This window comes from Vidua macroura, chromosome 5 (genome assembly GCF_024509145.1).
Source record: "Vidua macroura isolate BioBank_ID:100142 chromosome 5, ASM2450914v1, whole genome shotgun sequence".
In the NCBI taxonomy this organism is placed as follows: Eukaryota; Metazoa; Chordata; class Aves; order Passeriformes; family Viduidae; genus Vidua; species Vidua macroura.
In genome coordinates, this window is record NC_071575.1 from 25,360,467 (window position 1) to 25,379,631 (window position 19,165).

At 44.5% G+C, this 19,165-nt stretch overlaps 1 protein-coding gene across 1 annotated transcript in view; it reads left to right on the forward strand.

The window, feature by feature from the left end:
• Positions 1 to 3,135, forward strand: part of HIPK2 (homeodomain interacting protein kinase 2) — a 128,180-nt gene extending 125,045 nt beyond the window's left edge. The window contains exon 15 of the mRNA XM_053977577.1: positions 1,474 to 3,135. Coding sequence (XP_053833552.1) covers positions 1,474 to 1,941 — 468 coding nt within the window. The 3' untranslated portion in view covers positions 1,942 to 3,135. The remainder of the gene's footprint in view (positions 1 to 1,473) is intronic.
• The last annotated feature ends 16,030 nt before the right edge of the window (positions 3,136 to 19,165 follow it).

The following is a 19,165-nucleotide window of genomic DNA, read 5'->3' on the forward strand; positions in this document are numbered from 1 at the left end:
AGGAACATGTAGGAAGGACTGAATTCTCCTTAGCTGTAAGTAACCACGGGGAGAATATCTTCCAAGTGAAGAGAGCAAATAAGCCTGGCTGTGGGACTGGAAGAGAAGTCCCCATCAGGTGGGTCAAGGCAAACCAGAGCCTCTATATATATAGGTGACCTCATGTAATGAGTTTGATCCATCCTGTGATAAAGCTGGGCTTAGATCTGGACAAATCCCATTTCTTGGCAGCATGCAGTTCTTGAGACGTTTCCCAGTCTGTGATCAGAACTCCCAGGGAGCTTCCCAGGAGCTGCAGGAAATAATGCCCTTTTCACATCCTGCACCTGGGGCCTCTCTCTTTCCTGAGGTGAGTTGAGAAGAGTAGGGAAGTTACAGCTCAGGTACCAGTGTTTCAAGAGGAGAAAGTCTGGAGAGTTCAGAGGACAGTGCTGGGTATGCATCCAGAGCTGGATATTAGCAGAACTGTTTTTTAAAAAGAAAAATAACTTGATGGAGAAGAATGTCTGTTCTCCTTCAATATGTAGAAGAAACTTAAAAACGTGAACAATTTTTAAATAAAAGTGTGTGAAAATGGAGGAAGTGGGCAAGATGCTCTTTGCAAGAGTTGGGGAGGACTGTGGCTACTATATTTCCACAGTAACAGCACAGAGAGTGCTTACAAAAAGGATGAAAAGGTTTGGAAGAATAGAAGGAAATAGCATGGAGCATTTTCCTTCTTGTCTTCTAATTCCTGCTTTATTGGTAATTTAATACTCTGACTACAAATGACTGGGAAAACTCCCTACATTTTTATGCAATGCAAGAAAACAACTTAAAAAAATCCCTGGAAAAAAAAGTACATTGGTCCCTTCCCACTGCTAGAAGTTTCCTGTGCTCAAGTAATTTTAGCTGAGGACAATAAGGGCACTAGGCACCTGCAGGATCTAATCAAGCTGAGAGTTTTATCTTTAAAAAATAACAAGGTTATTTTTACTAACCAAGGAAATCATTAACTGCAAATACCGAAACTGAACAAAAATTAATTGCCTGTTCCAGGCATAGTTAGGCAATCTTATTCCCCTGAACTATCTGCAGACCACAATTTGTCATCAGAGAGTTCACCAACAAAAAAACACTTGTTGCCTGAGCAACTGGACTTGAGGAAGATGTTCTTAGGAGCTGGGTGTCCAAGGTTGTCTCTTTCGGTAGTTGTGTCAGCAGGTTGCAGCTCAAGCTGGGAGACTTGCTTACCTTCTGGGGGTCAGTTTGGTCAATGTATGAAACTACAGGGTTTTCCTGTGCTTGTGAGGGACCCACTGCTGTCATTCGTTTCCCAAGGGAAGACTGGTGATGCTGAGGGTGTCAGGAATATCTTAGGAGACTTTTTTGAGGTTGTCCTGGTATTGCAGGGAGGCTCCCAGACACTGCTGAGGAGGTAAAGAGCCATCTCTTGTCTTGTAACTGCCTATCACTGTTGCTGTCTTTATCCAGGGCCAGCAGCACATCTCGACTGACCGCACAGGGAGTCACCGGAGGCAGCAAGCCTACATCACTCCAACGATAGCTCAGGCCCCGTACTCCTTCCCGCACAATAGCCCCAGCCACGGTACGGTTCATCCCCACCTGGCCGCGGCTGCCGCTGCTCACCTGCCCACCCAGCCCCACCTGTACACATACACCGCCCCCGCCGCCCTGGGCTCCACGGGCACCGTCGCGCACCTGGTGGCCTCGCAAGGCTCCGCCCGGCACGCGGTGCAGCACACCACCTACCCCGCCAGCATCGTCCACCAGGTTCCCGTCAGCATGGGCCCACGCGTCCTGCCCTCGCCCACCATCCACCCGAGTCAGTACCAGGCTCAGTTTGCCCATCAGACCTATATCAGTGCTTCTCCAGCCTCCACAGTCTACACTGGATACCCACTGAGCCCCACCAAGGTCAACCAGTACCCTTACATCTAAACACTGGAATAAAGAGCAAGAGACGCACCCAGCCCGGGGGGAGTGAGGCAGCCGCTTTTGTATTGAAGAACATGAGAAACTAACAATGCAATGGGAGGCTCGTGTGAAACTTGAACGAAGGGGACTTTAGGAAGAAAAGAAAAAGAGGAAAGAAGGGGGAAAACCAATTCTACAATTTTTATTTAAAAAAAAAAAACAGAAAATGGAAAAAAAGAACAGAAAAAAAATAAACCACAAAAAAACCAACCATTCTGCACCAAACTAGAGAGAAAGAGAGAAGGAGAAGGACCCTCCAGCGGGTCCTGTCTTTTGAAGAACTTCACCAACAGACTTTTAAAGGTTATTTTCATCCAATAGTGAGCTACATTTAGAAATTTGTTGTCCAGAACACCTAAAATGAAATCCATTAGGTTTTTAATCCTGTAGGTATATGGATTAGGGATTTATCCAGCATTTCAAAGGGTTTATAGAGTAGCTTTTGTATCCCAGAGTATACATAGGTTTGGGGGGATTTTTAATGGAAAAAGAAAGTGGGTAAGGGACGCTGGGGGTGGAGGACAAAACGTTGTCCCAGTGCTCTAAATTTGGGCCTAACAATGCTACACTTAAACACACCTGGGCAAAACAGGCCATGCAGCACTGGTTGAGAGCAGAAGCAATGGGGGTGTTTCTCCCTCTTCTTGAACTCACTGGATAAATCCCTGAGAAATGGTATTCCTAAACAAGATCTCTAATAATGGATGTTAGATTTCAGTTGCATTTTTTTTAGGTTTGTTTTGTTTTGTTTTGTTTTTTTCGAAGTGTTCCTTTTCAATCCCTAGCCATTTTAGTATAGGAGGAGACATTTTAGCTGCCCCAACTCCCTGCCCCCAGCCCCGGTAGAATGTAGCACTATACAGGTCATACCCCTTTTTACTCTTTTGTGTTGAACTTCAACGATACCAATAGACTATTCCTCAATGTGATTGCACAAAGAAAAGTGATATAACATAGGCATGTAACAATGTGATTGTCCAGGTGTGTGTGTGTGTGTGTGTGAGTGCAGATGCTGCCTTCTCTCTGTGATGTGTTCCTCGGCACAGCCATTACAACTGTCACAGTCTTAGTTTTACATCATTCCCTCGTAGTGCCTTACCAAACTACAGACGCGGTTTAAGGGTTTACTTCCACTGGTACTCCTAGAAACTGACTGAGGCTAGTTGGAATTTACTCTCAGCTCTTTTTCTTTCTTTTTCTTCTTCTTTTTTTTTTTTTTTTGGGGGGGGGGGGTGGCGGGGGGGGGTTGTTACTGCCGATTTTCTCCTGCTGGTGTTGTTGGGTTTTTTCCCCACATCGTCAATCGTAGCTCACTTGGCGAGATGTTGGGGTGGCTTGTTGGGGTCAGAAGTGTGTATAACTGGGTGTTTTGTCAAGCACTGGATGGGCTGGAAGCAACCAGGTCGGTTGTGAGAACCCAGAGGGTCTGGGGACTCATTTGTGGACTGGTCTGTTTCTGTCCTGTTGAAATAGCGGGTTTCCTCCCTGGAAACTGAATTCTCATTCTGCTGTTTGCTGATGTTCTCAATGGAGTGGGAGGACAGTGTCATCATCAGGTTGTCCTGATCATGTGTCTGAAATGGGAACAAAAATTTAGTTCTTTATAGGGGGAAACACTAGTTGTTGCCAACATCTCTCACTGTGTCTGTTAATGAGAAAGGGTCAGGAAAGGGCTGGAGTCCCAAAGCAAGCATGAGAAAATCCAGTTGAGAGAGTCAATCTCAGGTTTCTTAAGTGAAAAGAGTATTGTAATACATAGAGCCTTACCCACTCTAACGTAGCTGTGAAACTGTGTGCCTCCCCTGCTCTCTTTTCACTTACACCCCGAAAAACTGCCTGCAGTGGCAGAGTGACCCTGGAACTGGAGAGTAGGTTGGTCCTCCACACCAAGGAATGCTACATGGTTGTTTTGTTTTCCAGCAGTTTCTAAAGAGAGCCTTTCCTGTCATTGGTTTGGTTCAGCGGGGAGTTTCCCTGGTAATGGCACTTGCACTGGTGTATCAGTACCATCATGCCTGTGGATGTCCTGAGGAGGAAAGAGAGAAAAGAGTTTAGTAGAATGTTTCCATGAAAGCTGAAGTCTATGGGGCTGCTCAGTTCCACTCTACATTTCCTTGTAACTAGAGCATGAAGTAGTCAGGTGTTTTGCAAGATGCTGGAAAATAGCAGGTTTGTGGGCAGGGTGGTGAGGGATGGGTTCCCTGAGTGGCAGTGAGGAAGGAGGCTCTCTCAGGTTGGAAAAGCTGACAGAAAGACAAGCACAAATACATTGTTTTGCAGTAAGTGCTTGGCTGGCCTGGAAGACAAAGGGATCCTGCTATGCATAGGCTGTTGAATAAGGCTATTGTCTTCTGGCAAACCACCAAATAACCTTCCTGGTTGCTAGCTCTGGTTCCTGGGCTACTCTTGCACAGTTTTCTTCTCCTGCCTGTCCTTCATTCCAGCTCAATATACTGTAGATGAGGATGCAATCTCCCAGCAGCCTATGCACCTTACCCCCACTCGTGTTTTGGAAAGACATGTCCCCTTTTGTTTGAGGCAGGAAAACAAAGTCCTGCTCTCTCTCTTGCATTCCTCTCCTCTCTCACCAGTTTGGGAGCTAGAGCGTCATGCTGCTTATGTCATGAAAAGGAAAGATAATGTTATTTTATTGTATGGTAGTTATGATTATTATTTTATTATTATTATTATATTTTACTCTGGGTTTTAATTGCACACGCATTCCTTAAACTTTTTTGGGGGTTTTTTTCTCTTATTGTTGTTATTGTTGTTAATTTTATTTCTCTTCATCAGTGGCATTGGAAGGGTTGCTGTGATTATGAGAGCTGCAGGAGGAAGGAGAAACAAGATTATTCTGATGATGAAAATTCTGCCACTAATCTGGGGGAGTGAGACCACTCAGTGAGAGTGGTTATGGCCTTGAGGAACAGGAGTTATCCTCTGGGTCACATCTGCATTTCAGGATAAGCCCAGAAACACTCATTCAGAGGCCAACACCTGACAGCAGCTAACAAAATGATCTGTCGGGAGAGCTGGATCAAAGGCAGGTAAGGACCTTGGTGCCCCAGGGTCCAGCTCACCATCCCTTAGTTTGAAAGGACATTTATATAAGATTAAGACTTATTTGTGCTTGAAGCCATGATCATTGAGCCCTTACAAAGAACACAAGGCCACACTACATATTAAGGGTTTGGTTTTCCTAAAGGAGGACACGGATGGATGGCTCTCCAGAAACAGGGCTATGGAAGGAGCTGCAGCAGAGCCACGAGGGTGGTTCTCAGTCCCATCACTGGATAAAGCACACTGGCACACACAGATGGCATTAGCTGGGTAAGCATGGCTACAGACATGGCAGAGTTCCTCACCTGCTCTTTCGCTCTCACTGAAGACTAATTAGGTGTCCACAGGCCAGGATGCTTGGTTTGATTTTTTTCTTTGTTTGTTCCTGATGTAGATTTTCCCCTTCTTTTACAATTATTTGTTGTGGAATTTTGTTATGCTGTTCTGGTTGCTACAGCTTAGGTATTTATGGCTTGATTTGCATCACCTGCTCTTTTAGAATAAGAGGAAGCAGTGAATTTAAATTCCATCAAAAATTATAGGACTTCAGCAAAGACTAAAAGTTAATCATGCACTTGAGTGCTTTGCTAAAGAACTCCAAGTTAAATACTTGTTTATGTGTTCCTCTGGCCTAAGATTAGTGAAGCATAGAAGGTTGCAGTCTCAATGACAGTAGTGTTTTACTCATATTAATTGCATTTTCCCTGTGTACCCACCTGGCCTGCTCTCCCACATGGGCTCAGATCTGATTTTGGGGGATATTTGGCAGTGGAACTGTTACAACAGCACAGACTGGCAAAGAGAAGGGTTATAATGTATATCAGGAGAGCCACCTTTCACATCGTCCATCCTGGAGTTGCTGGTCTGACAGACAGTCGTGGTGATGGGATGCTGATTACAAGAGATGCGCAGCACAGCCATCAGATTGCTTTGATGGTGCAGCACTGCGTGAGAGCTGTGTTTTCTGGTCGGTATAAGGGAGCTGAGCAACACCTCCTCCCTCACACTTGTATAAAGGAATTGTATGGATGAACGTGTGGTTGGTTATAGGGGAAACACAGTCATTTCAGCAGAGGAAGTAAAAGCTTTGCATGCTGCCAGTACCACACACATAATAATAGCCAGCTGGTTTTGCTTGCAGAGTCCTTTGGAGAGGAAATGGGATTGGCATGGTTTGGTTCAGTTAGTGTTCCTTGTGTGCATGGAGTACATGGTGTGGAAACTTGTGGGGGTGGGAGAATGTTTAGATACTGGAAGTTTTATGGGTGGCTTATGGCTGGCAGAGTGAAAAAGTGGTTCTTTTGCCCATCATGTCCTCTTGCATTGTGCCTGTGCAGGAAGCAGAAGGGAGCAGAGACATTGTCTTTCTTCAGGAGGATGTTCTCTAGCCTGCTGTGAGGTCAGAATGCAGGAAGGAGGGTAGAGAACCACTAACATGAGCAGACTGGAAAACCCAAATGGAAGTACATCTCACTGTAGAGTGGTTAAATCCAGTCATTTGAGAGAGCAAATGCAATTGCATCTTCCTTGGCAGGTTTTACCTGCTTGTACCCAACAAACTGGGCTTTGGCAAGTCTATAATTCTCTCTCTTTCTCTAGTAGTTTTGGTGTAATACACAAAACATTCCAAGAAAGGGACATTTTGACTGTGACATTTTTCCTTTTTTTATATTTTCAAGGGATTGTGTATTGTAATTTGGTTTGAAGGCAATTCCATTAGTAATTTGAAGGGCAATAAATTTGTTTTTTTCTTTAACCAAAGATATTTTATTTTTTTTTTTTTAAAGAGAGAAAGAGATGCCCATCTACTCCAGAAATTAAATGAAGCCATGAGTCATGAGCACCAGGCAATGAGGATACACCATGGAACTCAATCTTTCCATTCACTTCTTTTTTTTTCTCTCTCTCTCTCAAGTTTCTGACATCTTTTTGAGTAGCTAGCTTGATGAGCGGAGAAATTCACACTAAATATTGCTGCTATCCTAAACTGTAGGGGATGTCAAAAACTTTTTTCTTCTCTTGCTATTGTTCACATTCATTTAAATGTTTTAGTGGTGACATTGCAGTGTGCAAATGGTGAGCTGTGTAGTGGGGATAAGCTTCTGGGTGCTCTGCATGCTTCTGTAGTGTCTCCTCTGGATTTCGGACACTGGTTTTGTTCTGTGGGTTCATAAAATGATAGAATATTGGAAGGGACCTATCAAGATCAAGTCCAACTCCTGGCCCTGCACAGGACACCCCAAGGATGACACCATGTGCCTGAGAGCATAGTCCAAATGCTTCTTGAACTTTGTCAGGCTTGGTGCTGTGACTGCTTCCCTGGGAAGCCTGTTCCAGTGCCCAACCACCCTCTGGGTGAAAAACTTTTTCCTGATATCCCAAACAGTGATGATGTGGTCAGGCCAGGCACAGTTGGGTAAGGGTGTTGGACCTAGACTTGTGTTCTTCCATGGCTTTGCAATCATTAGAGATCTGCAGTGCTACTTGTGGGCCAAATCCTGGATGCCTGTATGCAAAGTCTGCCATGGGTAGGCAATACAGATGGGAAAGGTGTGGGAAGGGAATGTTTTCCCTCTTCCTATTGACATAGCTGTCCCTACCATGGTAGCTGTCCCTACCATGCTGTGTGAGCTTCAAAGCAGTTGATCTGTGGTCCTGGGCACTTATCTACGTCATCCTCCTGGTGCTCCTGTGAGAAGGACCTGTGTCCAAAGTACCTGGAATCCCCAGCTTATTTCTTGAGGCCCACTTCTGTGCCTACAAATAATTTTTCTCCCTCCAGACATAGGGAGGAGATGGTTCTCTGCTGCTGAGGTTCCCCCACTGCCATACTCCAACAAAGTTGTCTCTGATGACGGTGACAATTTCACCCTGGGTGGCAGATGCTGAGTGAGGTGCTCAAAGAAATGTCCTATTGTTGGTGGCTGTGCATAGACTCCTTGTAGGAGTACTGCACTGGGCACTGGGCAAGAGGAGCTGGGCTTTCCATGCTGGTCTCCAACTTTGTGGTCCATCCTCCTCACCACTACCTGTGTGCATTCTGCTGTGATGCCACCATATTCACTAGGCACCCCAGGCACACAGTGAGACCCACAGCAGGGGTGGCCCTGGAAGGAAGGCCTGGCAGTATGCAGAGGAGCTGTGCTCACAAAGGTTCTGTGCTCAAGGGGCTCCTTGTCCCCTGTGACAAATGTGATTGCTGTGAGGGACCCCAGAGGCAGTGGTTACCTGTGAGGAGCTGCTGATGCAGGTGGTGGTGTGAGAACCAGTCTGGAGGTAAACTGACCTGGGTTCTGCATGTGTCAAATGCTTTCAGTGGGAAGACATGGCTTTAGAGCATTTGTGTGTGTTGAGAGTGAAATTTGAACGGTAGATGGCTTGGTTCTTCAGAAGTCTTATGAAGCATACTAGGAGGTTTTGTGTTCGGCATTTGTGGTTTGAAACTCCTGTTTCTCATTTACGGGTTAGCTTTGTCCTTCCAGTTTTAGCAGTGCTGCTATAACAGACTATTCATGTGTGTTTGAAGATAAAGTTTTTGTTTTTAATCTTTTGCTTATCATAGTTAATCTAAGAAAGGCAATACTAAAGGTATATTTTTTTCCAAAAATGATATTTTTTACTGCACTGATAAATATTGTGACATCTCTGTTCTTAACTCTTTTGCTGTGAGGAGAACTGTGTGCAGATTCACACAAACCTTGTAAATACTTGTGTGTACTTCTGACATCCAGGGATTATTTTCCCTCCCTCCCTCCCTCCCTCCCTCCCTCCCTCCCTCCCTCCCTCCCTCCCTCCCTCCCTCCCTCCCTCCCTCCCTCCCTCCCTCCCTCCCTCCCTCCCTCCCTCCCTCCCTCCCTCCCTCCCTCCCTCCCTCCCTCCCTCCCTTCCTTCCTTCCTTCCTTCCTTCCTTCCTTCCTTCCTTCCTTCCTTCCTTCCTTCCTTCCTTCCTTCCTTCCTTCCTTCCTTCCTTCCTTCCTTCCTTCCTTCCTTCCTTCCTTCCTTCCTTCCTTCCTTCCTTCCTTCCTTCCTTCCTTCCTTCCTTCCTTCCTTCCTTCCTTCCTTCCTTCCTTCCTTCCTTCCTTCCTTCCTTCCTTCCTTCCTTCCTTCCTTCCTTCCTTCCTTCCTTCCTTCCTTCCTTCCTTCCCTCCCTCCCTTCCCTCCCTTCCCTCCCTTCCCTCCCTTCCCTCCCTTCCCTCCCTTCCCTCTCCCTCCCTTCCCTCTCCCTCCCTTCCTCCCCCCCACCTCCCTTATTTCCATTCTCATTTCCTTCCTTCCTCATTTCCTTCTTCCTCTTCTTTCTTTCTTTCAAACAAGGTTTCCTCTTTGAAACAGAAAGCAATGGGGCAACAATGCTCAGCAAAAGCAAAGCTTATCCCATTTTCAGAACATAGCCAAGGAGTTTTTGCAGTGCTGGCATAGAGTAAATATTTAAACCGATGTATTTTGATTTTTCAGCCAACTGTTTAGAAAGGAATAAGATGGATAGAAAAGCTTTGGTCTGGAATTCTGATCAGAAAAGTTACCGGTCTATTTTATGGCATTTTTTTTTCTTATGTTTTCCTTTTCTTTAAAAAAAAACTTAAAATTAAAAAAGGCTTGTTGCAGGCTTGCTTGCTTGAGCTCTAGACTGGTTGGCGGCAGTCCTGGGAGTGCCTTGTGCTCTAGGACTGCTGGCTCCTTTGGAAGCAAACCCACTGATCAGGATTCTGGATTCTGATTGCTTCAATAGGTATCCCCCGGTACTGTGGGATACTTCTGCTTTTTTAAAAGAAGGATTTAAATACACTTACATTACACAAACTGTGACCTAATGGCAATAATTACCTCAAATGTGGGCATTCATCCTGGTTTTAGCCTTTCTGAAATCATGTAGCCAGCTTGAACTTTGATTCAAAGACTCTGAACTCCATAGGGGCAGAATAGTGATAAATGCCCACCCCGGTCATTGTTGCTTGAGTGAATTCTGAAGATAGTGAATCTTTAAAAAGAAAAAAAATTAAACCAAGGAATAGATTACTCTTTTATGTATTTTAATCAATTGTGATGTTAAAATGCACATGTAAGTATATATGTTTATAGCTACTGTAAAATGCTTTGGCCTTCTAGAAGATATTTAATGAGTCACATTTTAAACCAATATGAACTGAATAATAGACTGTGGCTACTTAAACAGTTTTCTGGCTACATTTTATAGTTACTACAGTGTTTTATAGTTTACATTTAAACTGGTACTTTTTAAGGAAAATCTTTGTTTATAAGTGACACCTTCAAAAACTCAGTACAGCTGCCTCTTTTTTAATTTTGCCCGTTAAAAATAGAAAAGTACAAGTGTGTTTTTAATATGTATATTCTGTTTTGAGATATAACATAGTGTTGGAAAGTCAATCCAGAGATGAAATAATCCAATGTATTCCAAAATCTGATTGAAAAAACACTCCACCCGCTTTGAAGATTTAGTTCAAAAGATAAGCTATTTGTTTGTTTGCTTGTTTTAATAATGTGCTTTATCAGGCCTCCCTGGGTTGAAGCAGGGAGCATGATACAAAATTCACTGTTCTATGTAAGATCCTCATCTGGATGAAGATACCCACATTAGGAAAATGAAGGATATTCATAAGAAGGATTGTATTGTACTGTTGATAAATCATTAGCCAAATGATAAATTCCTGAGTTAGTGAATGTTTGTTTTATTTGGGAGGGGTGGGAGGGGGGGGTTGTTTGTAAGTGTGTGTGTGTGCGCGTGTGTGTTTGTGTGAGCCACTCAGAGGCAATGCTGTAATTTGGCGTTCATCTGTTCACCCCTTTCTTATAAATGATGCTCACCACCACAGAAATGTTTTAAAACGGTAAACAAAATACAAAGTTCACTCACTATCTCCTTGTCAACTCTGTTTTCTCAGCACATGCCAGTCCCCATTAATGCTGTTCCCCACTGCTGCTACCCTGTACTTTGCATTTTGATATATCACATTCCCCATTCCCTGGTCTCACTTAGCTGTCTAGTTTTTTCTGTTGTGTTCTCTCACTTGGGTAATCAGTGAACATGGTATAAATGTCTGCTGGGCAAAATGGTACTTTGAGGTCCCAAAAGTACAGGAATTGACATTTAAAAATATGTATATGTACATCTGGGCTTCAGCTGTGGAGCTGGGGTGCTCACGGGAGGGTTCTTTTTGTGTTTCCACCGTGCCTGAGGAGGCTGTATTTGTCAGCAAGCAGCAGAGGTGGTGGAAAGGAGCAATCGGCGACGCTTTGCAGCTGGGCATCGGTGCTGCTCCCATTACAATCAGAGCCCTGGGGCCGGGGAGTTCAGCCCGCCTCCTCCTCCTCAGCACCGTTCCGGTGGTTGCCATTCCTGCCACGCCGGCCGCATTGCCAGGGCCAGCAGGTGTCACACGGCAAGCCAGGAGTGCCAGCAGCACTCGGGCCAGCTGGCAAACATCCACCCTCCTTCACTGTGCACCACCACTCAATCAACAGGCTTCACTGCCCCGGCTCCTGCCTGGTCCCCTGTTCTCTTGGGCGGAGTCACACTCGCAAATAAATACCAGCACACTCCAGGAGCCGCAGAGTCTTGTCGAATACCTTGGCTTACAGCTTGTTAGTCAAGAAGGGGTTTCCAACACTGGCAACGCACACCCCATAGGATCTGGATGGTTACATACAGCACCTCTGCCCTCAGCAAGGAAAGAAAGCCCTTCTGCAACGCTTCCACCTCACATGGTTACATACAACACTTCTGGCATTTCTTTTTCCCCTGTTACCCCTTAGGTGTTTGTTTTTTTAATTTTCTCTATATATTTTTTTTCTCTGTATTCTTGAAGCAAAACTTCCACAGCTCTTCCAGGGCACAACCATTTCAGGTGTAAAAAAGGATCTCCACATCCCATGTTTCACCAACAAAGCAATCAAGGCATTTTGGGTACCAGATTCTACTTGGGCAGAACCAGAATGTAGCCTGTATATTTCATACCAAATCAAATTTCTGAAAGGAGAGGAAGTGTCATTAATAGCTTTAATAAAGGAGTGTGTGTGAGAGAGAGAAAGAGAGGGAGTGAGAAAGAGAGAAGAACAAGGGGCATCTTGGAAGGTGAAAAGTCTAGATTTCGGGTAGTTAAAAATGAACCAGTGGGTGAAACATTTTGTTTTAATGAGCCGTAAAATCCTTTTAGAAACAGGAGGGGTGAAATGGAGGGAACGTTTTATGCCTTTCAACTACCCACAAGCCCAGCATACTCTGGATGGAAAGTGGAAGTTAATATACACTGCACCAAAATTATTAAGGGACGGTGGGGGCAGAGCTGTGAAACGCTATTGCAGTCGCAAGGGAAAAGATGCCCCTGCCCCAGCTCTGGATCTCAAGTGGTTCTTTCTCTACAGTATCATCTCAGCCCAGTAACCCCACGAAAGCCCTGAGCCGTTGTGTTCCTTCACTGTACGGTTTCTGTAATAAGAGTGTTAATCCATGTTAATCTTTGTGAAAATTATTGTGTGCAACAGTATTTTCTTGTGTACTGCTTTTTACCTATGTGAATTGTCCCTTTCTGTTTTCTTTTTTTTTTCTTTCCTTCCTCTTTTTTCTTTTTTTTTTTTCTTTTAGTAATATGTCTTTCTTCTTTTAAAAGAAAAAACAAAAACAAACTGATGTGTTGTAGACCTATATGTAACCTATTCCTTAGTCTCATATTATAGGTATGTTATAAGAATGGATATTTTACTTGGCTTTAGAATGTTTTACAAGAAAACTAATTCTTAACCAATCAAGTTCTTGCTACTAAAAAAAAAATGCTTGTGTTTTTCATCATGACGTTGTGTGCTTCTAATTAATAATCATTTTCGTTGTAGAAAAATGGAGTGAATTTATATTAGTCTTGGAAACTAATAATAGCATTGTAAATTTATGAGATGATTTTAACAGAAAATACATTATAGAAGAATATAGTTATTTTAATTGTAATATTACTAACTGTAGGGTGAGAAAGGAGGTCCCGTTGTGGTGAACTATGTTATAGCTTGTTATTCACAGTTTCTTTTTGATCATTTTTTCGGTCTCTGAGGTGAAACGAGTTATTAATCAGAATTTGTCAACTCACATATGCATATTGTATATGTGTAGAAATGTAATCACACTTTGTCTTGGAATTACATTAAACTGTTTTAAGTCACTGCAAAGTTTGTGTGTCTCTGTCTTCTCGCTACTTAAGGTTTGGTCAGAACATTTGGTTAGTTTTCAGATACTATTATTTAATCTCCTCAGTCTGTTGAAAAAAGAGCACTAACAGTACCATTAATAATAAATGCTCTTCTCTTTGAGGTAACATGTTTAGATTTGTGAGGTGTATTTTTTCCCAGGGCAGAAGAGCATCTGCATTCAGATGCTTCACTGAAGCACAGGAGGCTGCTCAGATCTACTGTGTTCAGCTCAGTCAAGAACTCCCTGCTACATCCCTCTGTGCCAAATGGAGTGTGGTCATCAGCTGCAAGTACAGGTCTGGATTTTCTTTTAGCCTGAGCCCTCAGTTCATTTGCTTCCTTTCCTCTCTTTGCCAAGTCCCAGCTGACCTTTGAAAGGCTTATATAGACATTAAAATGCTGAAACCACCCTGTGTTGGTAATTGCCATACCTGTCCTTTTGGGCTGTGCTTGATTTTCACCAGGAGGTTTGCTCAGGAGCAAGCTGGAGGCATCTGCAAAGGGTCTCCTATTATACCAAAGTGTCACCTTGGAGGAGGCCAATGGCTCCTCAACAACTCCTCTTAACAGAGGGAGAGTAAGACCAGCTTGGGTTTGTTGCTGGCCTTTCCTAACGTGGTGACTCCTGCGCCAGCCCACCAGGTTTCCAGCCCATGGGGTTCATCTTGGTCAGCTTCTCCCTTCTTAGGGATAGCCAGAGGGATGCTCCGTGAGCTGTACTGGCTGCCCGTGGTCCAGGGCCACACTCTGCCTTCAGTGTCTGGCAAATGGCTTCTGCAAACACAATAACTGCTGGATGGCCCTGCACAGCACTGCCAGGTGAGGGGATTGCCTCAGGATGCAAACCTGGAGTTAGCACGGCAGGCCCATTTATCAGTGAGTATTGGCACCTTGGTTTTACAGTCTTCTGTCTCATGTTTCCTTGGAATAAGCAGGGAGCTCTGCAGAAACTGTTGAAGTGAATTTCTAGGTGGATATGAAGCTTTTGGTAACAGGAGGTCATGGACACTTTCTCCCTACTGCCTTAACTGGCTGAGACCCAGCTGAGCAATAGCAGTTAAAACTGTGTCTGTCCAGCAAACCAATTAAGTCAGTGTTTAATTTAAAATCATGTGTCCTATTAAGCAGCTAACAGGTAATTGCAGTGTTAAGTACTCTACAGGAAATCAGGAGTTTACTGGGTCAAGATATCAGAGACATTAGTGAATGATCTAATGTCAGCAACAGATGTAAATCCAGAACAGATCATTTAACTAGTGTAGCTGCTCCATGTGTGTGTTGTGTTATGGTGTCTTCTTTATTTGTTTCTTCTTTTTGTAAAACTTATCAATAAAACTGTAAAAAATATTTGTCACTCTTGTGCAAGACCAAAACACATTAAAAATCATTGTAGTTGGAGAATATACTTTTTGGGAGAGTGGTTTCTCACTTTAAGCAGGGTTGCTTTAAGCAGAGCCTGCAGTGCCTTGTGAGAGGAAAGAGCGAGGGGAGCCACCATACAAGAGGTCTGGGAAAGGTCTTCTCAAACCACTGGAGCTGCAGTAAATATCAGCACCTGAAGACTGCAATCCTGACCAGCTGGTAAAAATTACCACCAACAAACTTGAGCAAATCCAGCTCTTGCTGGGCCATAGGAATCTCTGCTGATGCTTTCAGTGTTCAGCTCAGCCCAACCAGTTTATTCTAGGTGGGTATGGCTCTTAAAATTGGGAAGGTGGGGGGACTCATGGATGCTGTGTATGCACAGTGGTGATGCTGTTCCTGGCATGTGCTGCTTGTGCTTTCCAGTGCAGTGGCTATCTTTTAATTTACTGGAGTCCAAAGTTTAGCACCAAAATTAGTATTTATACGTATGAGAAGAGCTTGTCTTCTGTACAGTGCAGCTCTGCCCTCCTGGTTGCCATTCGTGTCAAATTAAACTGTTAATGGGGGTTTGGGAGAAGGAGAATTGTCCTGCTCTGTGAAATACAGGCTGCTGTCCTTTGATTACCTGTGCACATGTGTTGGATCTCCACAGCAAACCCGTGCTAGAGCAGTGGATCTGCAGCTTGTAAATTCTCTGCTGGTCAGGCCAGGGCAAACACCTGCATCAGCATTTCCTGCAATGCGCTTTTTCCTTTATGTTTTCTCCTGCAAGGTGGCTGTGCAAATAATGAGCAATAAAGGCTGTTATTTAAAGGCCCCTGCACTGCACTATATATCAAAGGCTCTGCTGTTTGGGGCTTTTGCTCACAGGAAGGCAGCCATAAGAGGGGCATAGATCCACGCTTAAATTCATTTGGCAAAGCAGTAGTTACAGGGACAGGAGCAGGCTTCTCCAGGCAGCACTGCCAGCCCTGGGAACCAGCACCAGCAGCACTCCATCCCCATGGGGACTTGTCACCCCTGTGTTAATGGGGTCCAGTGAAAAGGCACACAGGGTGGCTTAAGTACACTTAACTCCAGTCTGCATTTGTGCATAGGCTTTTCTAGGCACACCCAGACATGTGTGTATGGGGTGCAGGAGGCTGCAAGTCCAGGAGGCACCTGGAACGCTTCCCGTTTGTACTTGGACAGCTTATTGCCTGGGGTGTATGAACTCTTTAAATACAAAGAAGTCATTTTATTCCCCTCTCTTTTTTCCAAGCTCATAAAAAATAAATTAAAACTTGAAGTAATGTCACAGAGAAAAAAAAATGGGGAGAAGTATAGTTTAAAAGAAGGACTTATTGTAACTCACAATACTGTGACTGGACCCTGCATTGAAAATTCTCATCCCCTCTTGACAGTCAGTGCCAGTCTGAAAACCACAGAGAAGAAGTCATGTTCCTACAAAGGGCAAGGCTGCTACTGAATTGGACTTCCAATGACCAGGGTTTGGGGCACAGCTGCTGGGCTGCTTGAGAAAAGCTTGCTTCGGTTCTCTTGAAGTTGTTTCTTCCATACCCAGATATCCTCAATCTGCCTCTCTCCTTCAGACATCAACAGGCCTCCTCAGGAGTTTACAGAACAGGAGTGACAGGAACAACAAAGGCAGGCCTGGAAGGAGACTGCAGGAGGATGGATGAAGGTTCAACCACACTTCACCTGAATATGCCAGATTATTTGTCTATCCTGTACAGTGCTCTTTGTGATGTGGAAATGCAGATGCCAGAGCTCTGCTCTCCTCTATCAGTCTGCTGGTCACATTTCCCTGCTTTATCCCTGCTTTCCCTGGGTTAGGATTACCCCCTCCTTTTTTTTAATGACCCCTGTCCTGCATGATCCCATTTCCTCACCTCTCCCCTCACCTGCTCTCCTTTCTCTCAAATGTGGTGCTGACCCAGGGGCGCAGGGAGAGGGATGTGGCTTGCCAGAGGCAGCTGTGGGGAGTGGAGGGTGAGAGGAAAAGCAAGCCCCATAGGGCTGGGTTTGGGTTTTTTTAAGGCTTTAAAATAATATCACAAATGAAGGTGTTTGCAGGTAGGTAAGGGCTGGAGACACTGCCTCCCATGACAAGATGTGTGGGGGGGGTCTGGAATTACTGAGAATGACGGATAAAGGGGATGAAATGCTTTGAGAACAGATACGAGGGGAGATAAAATACAGCCGAGGGGGAAGCAGGCTATAGGTTGAAGAGGAGTAGAAAATCGATGGGAAAGTGCAAATTTTTAGATGTTCTGAGTTTCCACTACAGGGGAAGGTTCTATGCTCAACCCCTTGGAAAAATCTGGTCCTCCCGCCATCAGATTTTTCCATGCAGCCTGTGGAGCAGCGGTCTCCAAAGCGCGGTGTGCACACAGCAAGCAGTTCACAGGAGTGCCGGGATGAAGTGTTTTTCTCCCAGCTGCTAACACTGCAACCTCCGGGCACGGCACCGCAGGGCAGCCGCGGCCGGCGGGCACCGCGCCCTGACGAGGCGGAGGGACCCGCCGGCCGCCAGAGGGCGCCCGCACCTTCCCTTGGCTCGGCTCGGCTCGGCTCGGCTCGGCTGAGGGAGTGTAAGGAACACGCTGTCAGTACCAAGAAGCGAAGGGATTTTAAACCCCTGACTTATTCCTTAGCCGTAATTAAGGGACACTGGAAAGTTAGTCTTGGCCAGCGTGCTGTGCTGGGTGCTGTACATCCGTATGGCACAAAGTAGTTTGGTGCTGGATGACATTTGTAAGAGCTGAGCATGGTGGAAATAGTCAATGACACAGGGGTGAAAGACAGCTAAATTGAGATTAAGACACCTTAATTAGAAGAAAACCCAAAGTGATGCAAGATCATTCACCACCTCCCACCAGCAAGGAGAATCTCAGCCAGTTCCTGGGCAACTTTCTTGGAATCTCCCCCTTCTGTACACTTTTCATCGCTGAATGTGGTGTTCTATGGTATGAAATATCTTTTGGTTAGCTGTCCCATCCCAGCCTCTTGCCCACCCTCAGCCTTCTTGGTGAGGGTGCAGAGGGAAAAACAGGTGCAAGCAGTGCCCAGCTATAGCTAAAACACTTCCATGTTAGCACTGTTTTGGACACAAGTCCAAAACAAGGGACTATATGTGAAGAAAATCAACTCCATCCCAGACAAACGCTGTAGAGTTGGGAAACGTTGTGGAAGACATTATAATCCAGGGGCCTTGAAACAGAGCTAGTAAACAGAGAACACAACAGTCACAAAAAAATGCACTCACAGATTTCAGTAAAAAAAATAGGTGATACTAGAGGGAAAGCAAAAGCAAACAGAATATTCATTCAACACTCAAGTAAGGATATCACTGGTGCTTTTATCTAGAAGGAGTCAAACACATACCTTTGATCACAGGGCTTGCTTTTGATCACAGGCAATAGCACTGTGCCTGCACAGACGATATATAATACCTTAGCTGGATATCAAATATTAAAAGTTCTGACACATTTAGTGCTGGAACCATTGATTTTGATATTCACAAAAAGATGGAACTACCTGAATGCCAAGTCTGGATGGCAAAAGGTCACAGGGTTCCGTTCATCCATTTCAGTTGCCCTTCCTTTGAATTGGAATGGGAGTCCCTGGCTTCTTAAGTCCATTGCTCCTAAGATGCTTTTAGCTACAGTAAGGCAGATGAAGAATATATCTTCTGATGAAGGTGAGGAGCTCTTTGGATTGTTGGGGTTTTTTTCACAACTTTTCCCTATTCCCCAGTATATTTCACCTCAGCTGCACAGGCAGCATCCCGATTTCAGCCCCATGAGAAAAAAAACACTGAGTGAGTGGAGAAGTGTGTCTGGTTTTGATTTTTCTCATTACCACTTTCAAAATTTTCAAAGGAGACCAGGCTTTCACCAAGAAATGCTCTAAGGTTTTGAGCAATGTGAAAACACTTGAAAAGCCAATTATCTGCTTTGCAGAAAAAGTGTAACTTATGAGGAGTCTCTAAGAAGCAAACTGCTTGCAGTTTCCACCTTATGTTGAATGAAAATTTGGGGAAAATTTTTCAAACCATATATGACCTTACTTTACCACAAGTGGAGGTTACAGAGAAAGGATCTGGGGTTTTTAAGAGATTTTTAATAAGGTATGTGCCTCCTTGCCCTCTAACTATATGCAGACAGTGTCACAGGTCAATGCCCACACTTACTATAAAGCTCAACTTTCTGTGGCTTCCTTCTCTCTCACTTTTCTTCTTCCTTCTTTTATTTATTTTCTCCCATCATTGTGATTTTTCTCTTTGTGATAAGCAGAGTTATCAATGGTCTGAGCTGGTCTGTGCTAAGCTTTCTGTAATTGAGCCATCTCGCTTCCTCGCCCAGGGCACTGTATTTACTCTCTGAACTGTGAAGCAGTTGCTCTTTAGTTTATTATGGCCTTTGTCTCCGTTTATTAATAGGTTTTCTCAGCAAATGGCACTTGAAGTGCTTTGCTGAATACACTAACCTCATCTGAGACCAGCTCTGCTGCATCTACTCTCTGTACAGTGCAATGCATGTTTCTCCTGTGCTTTTTGTGGTCTGAA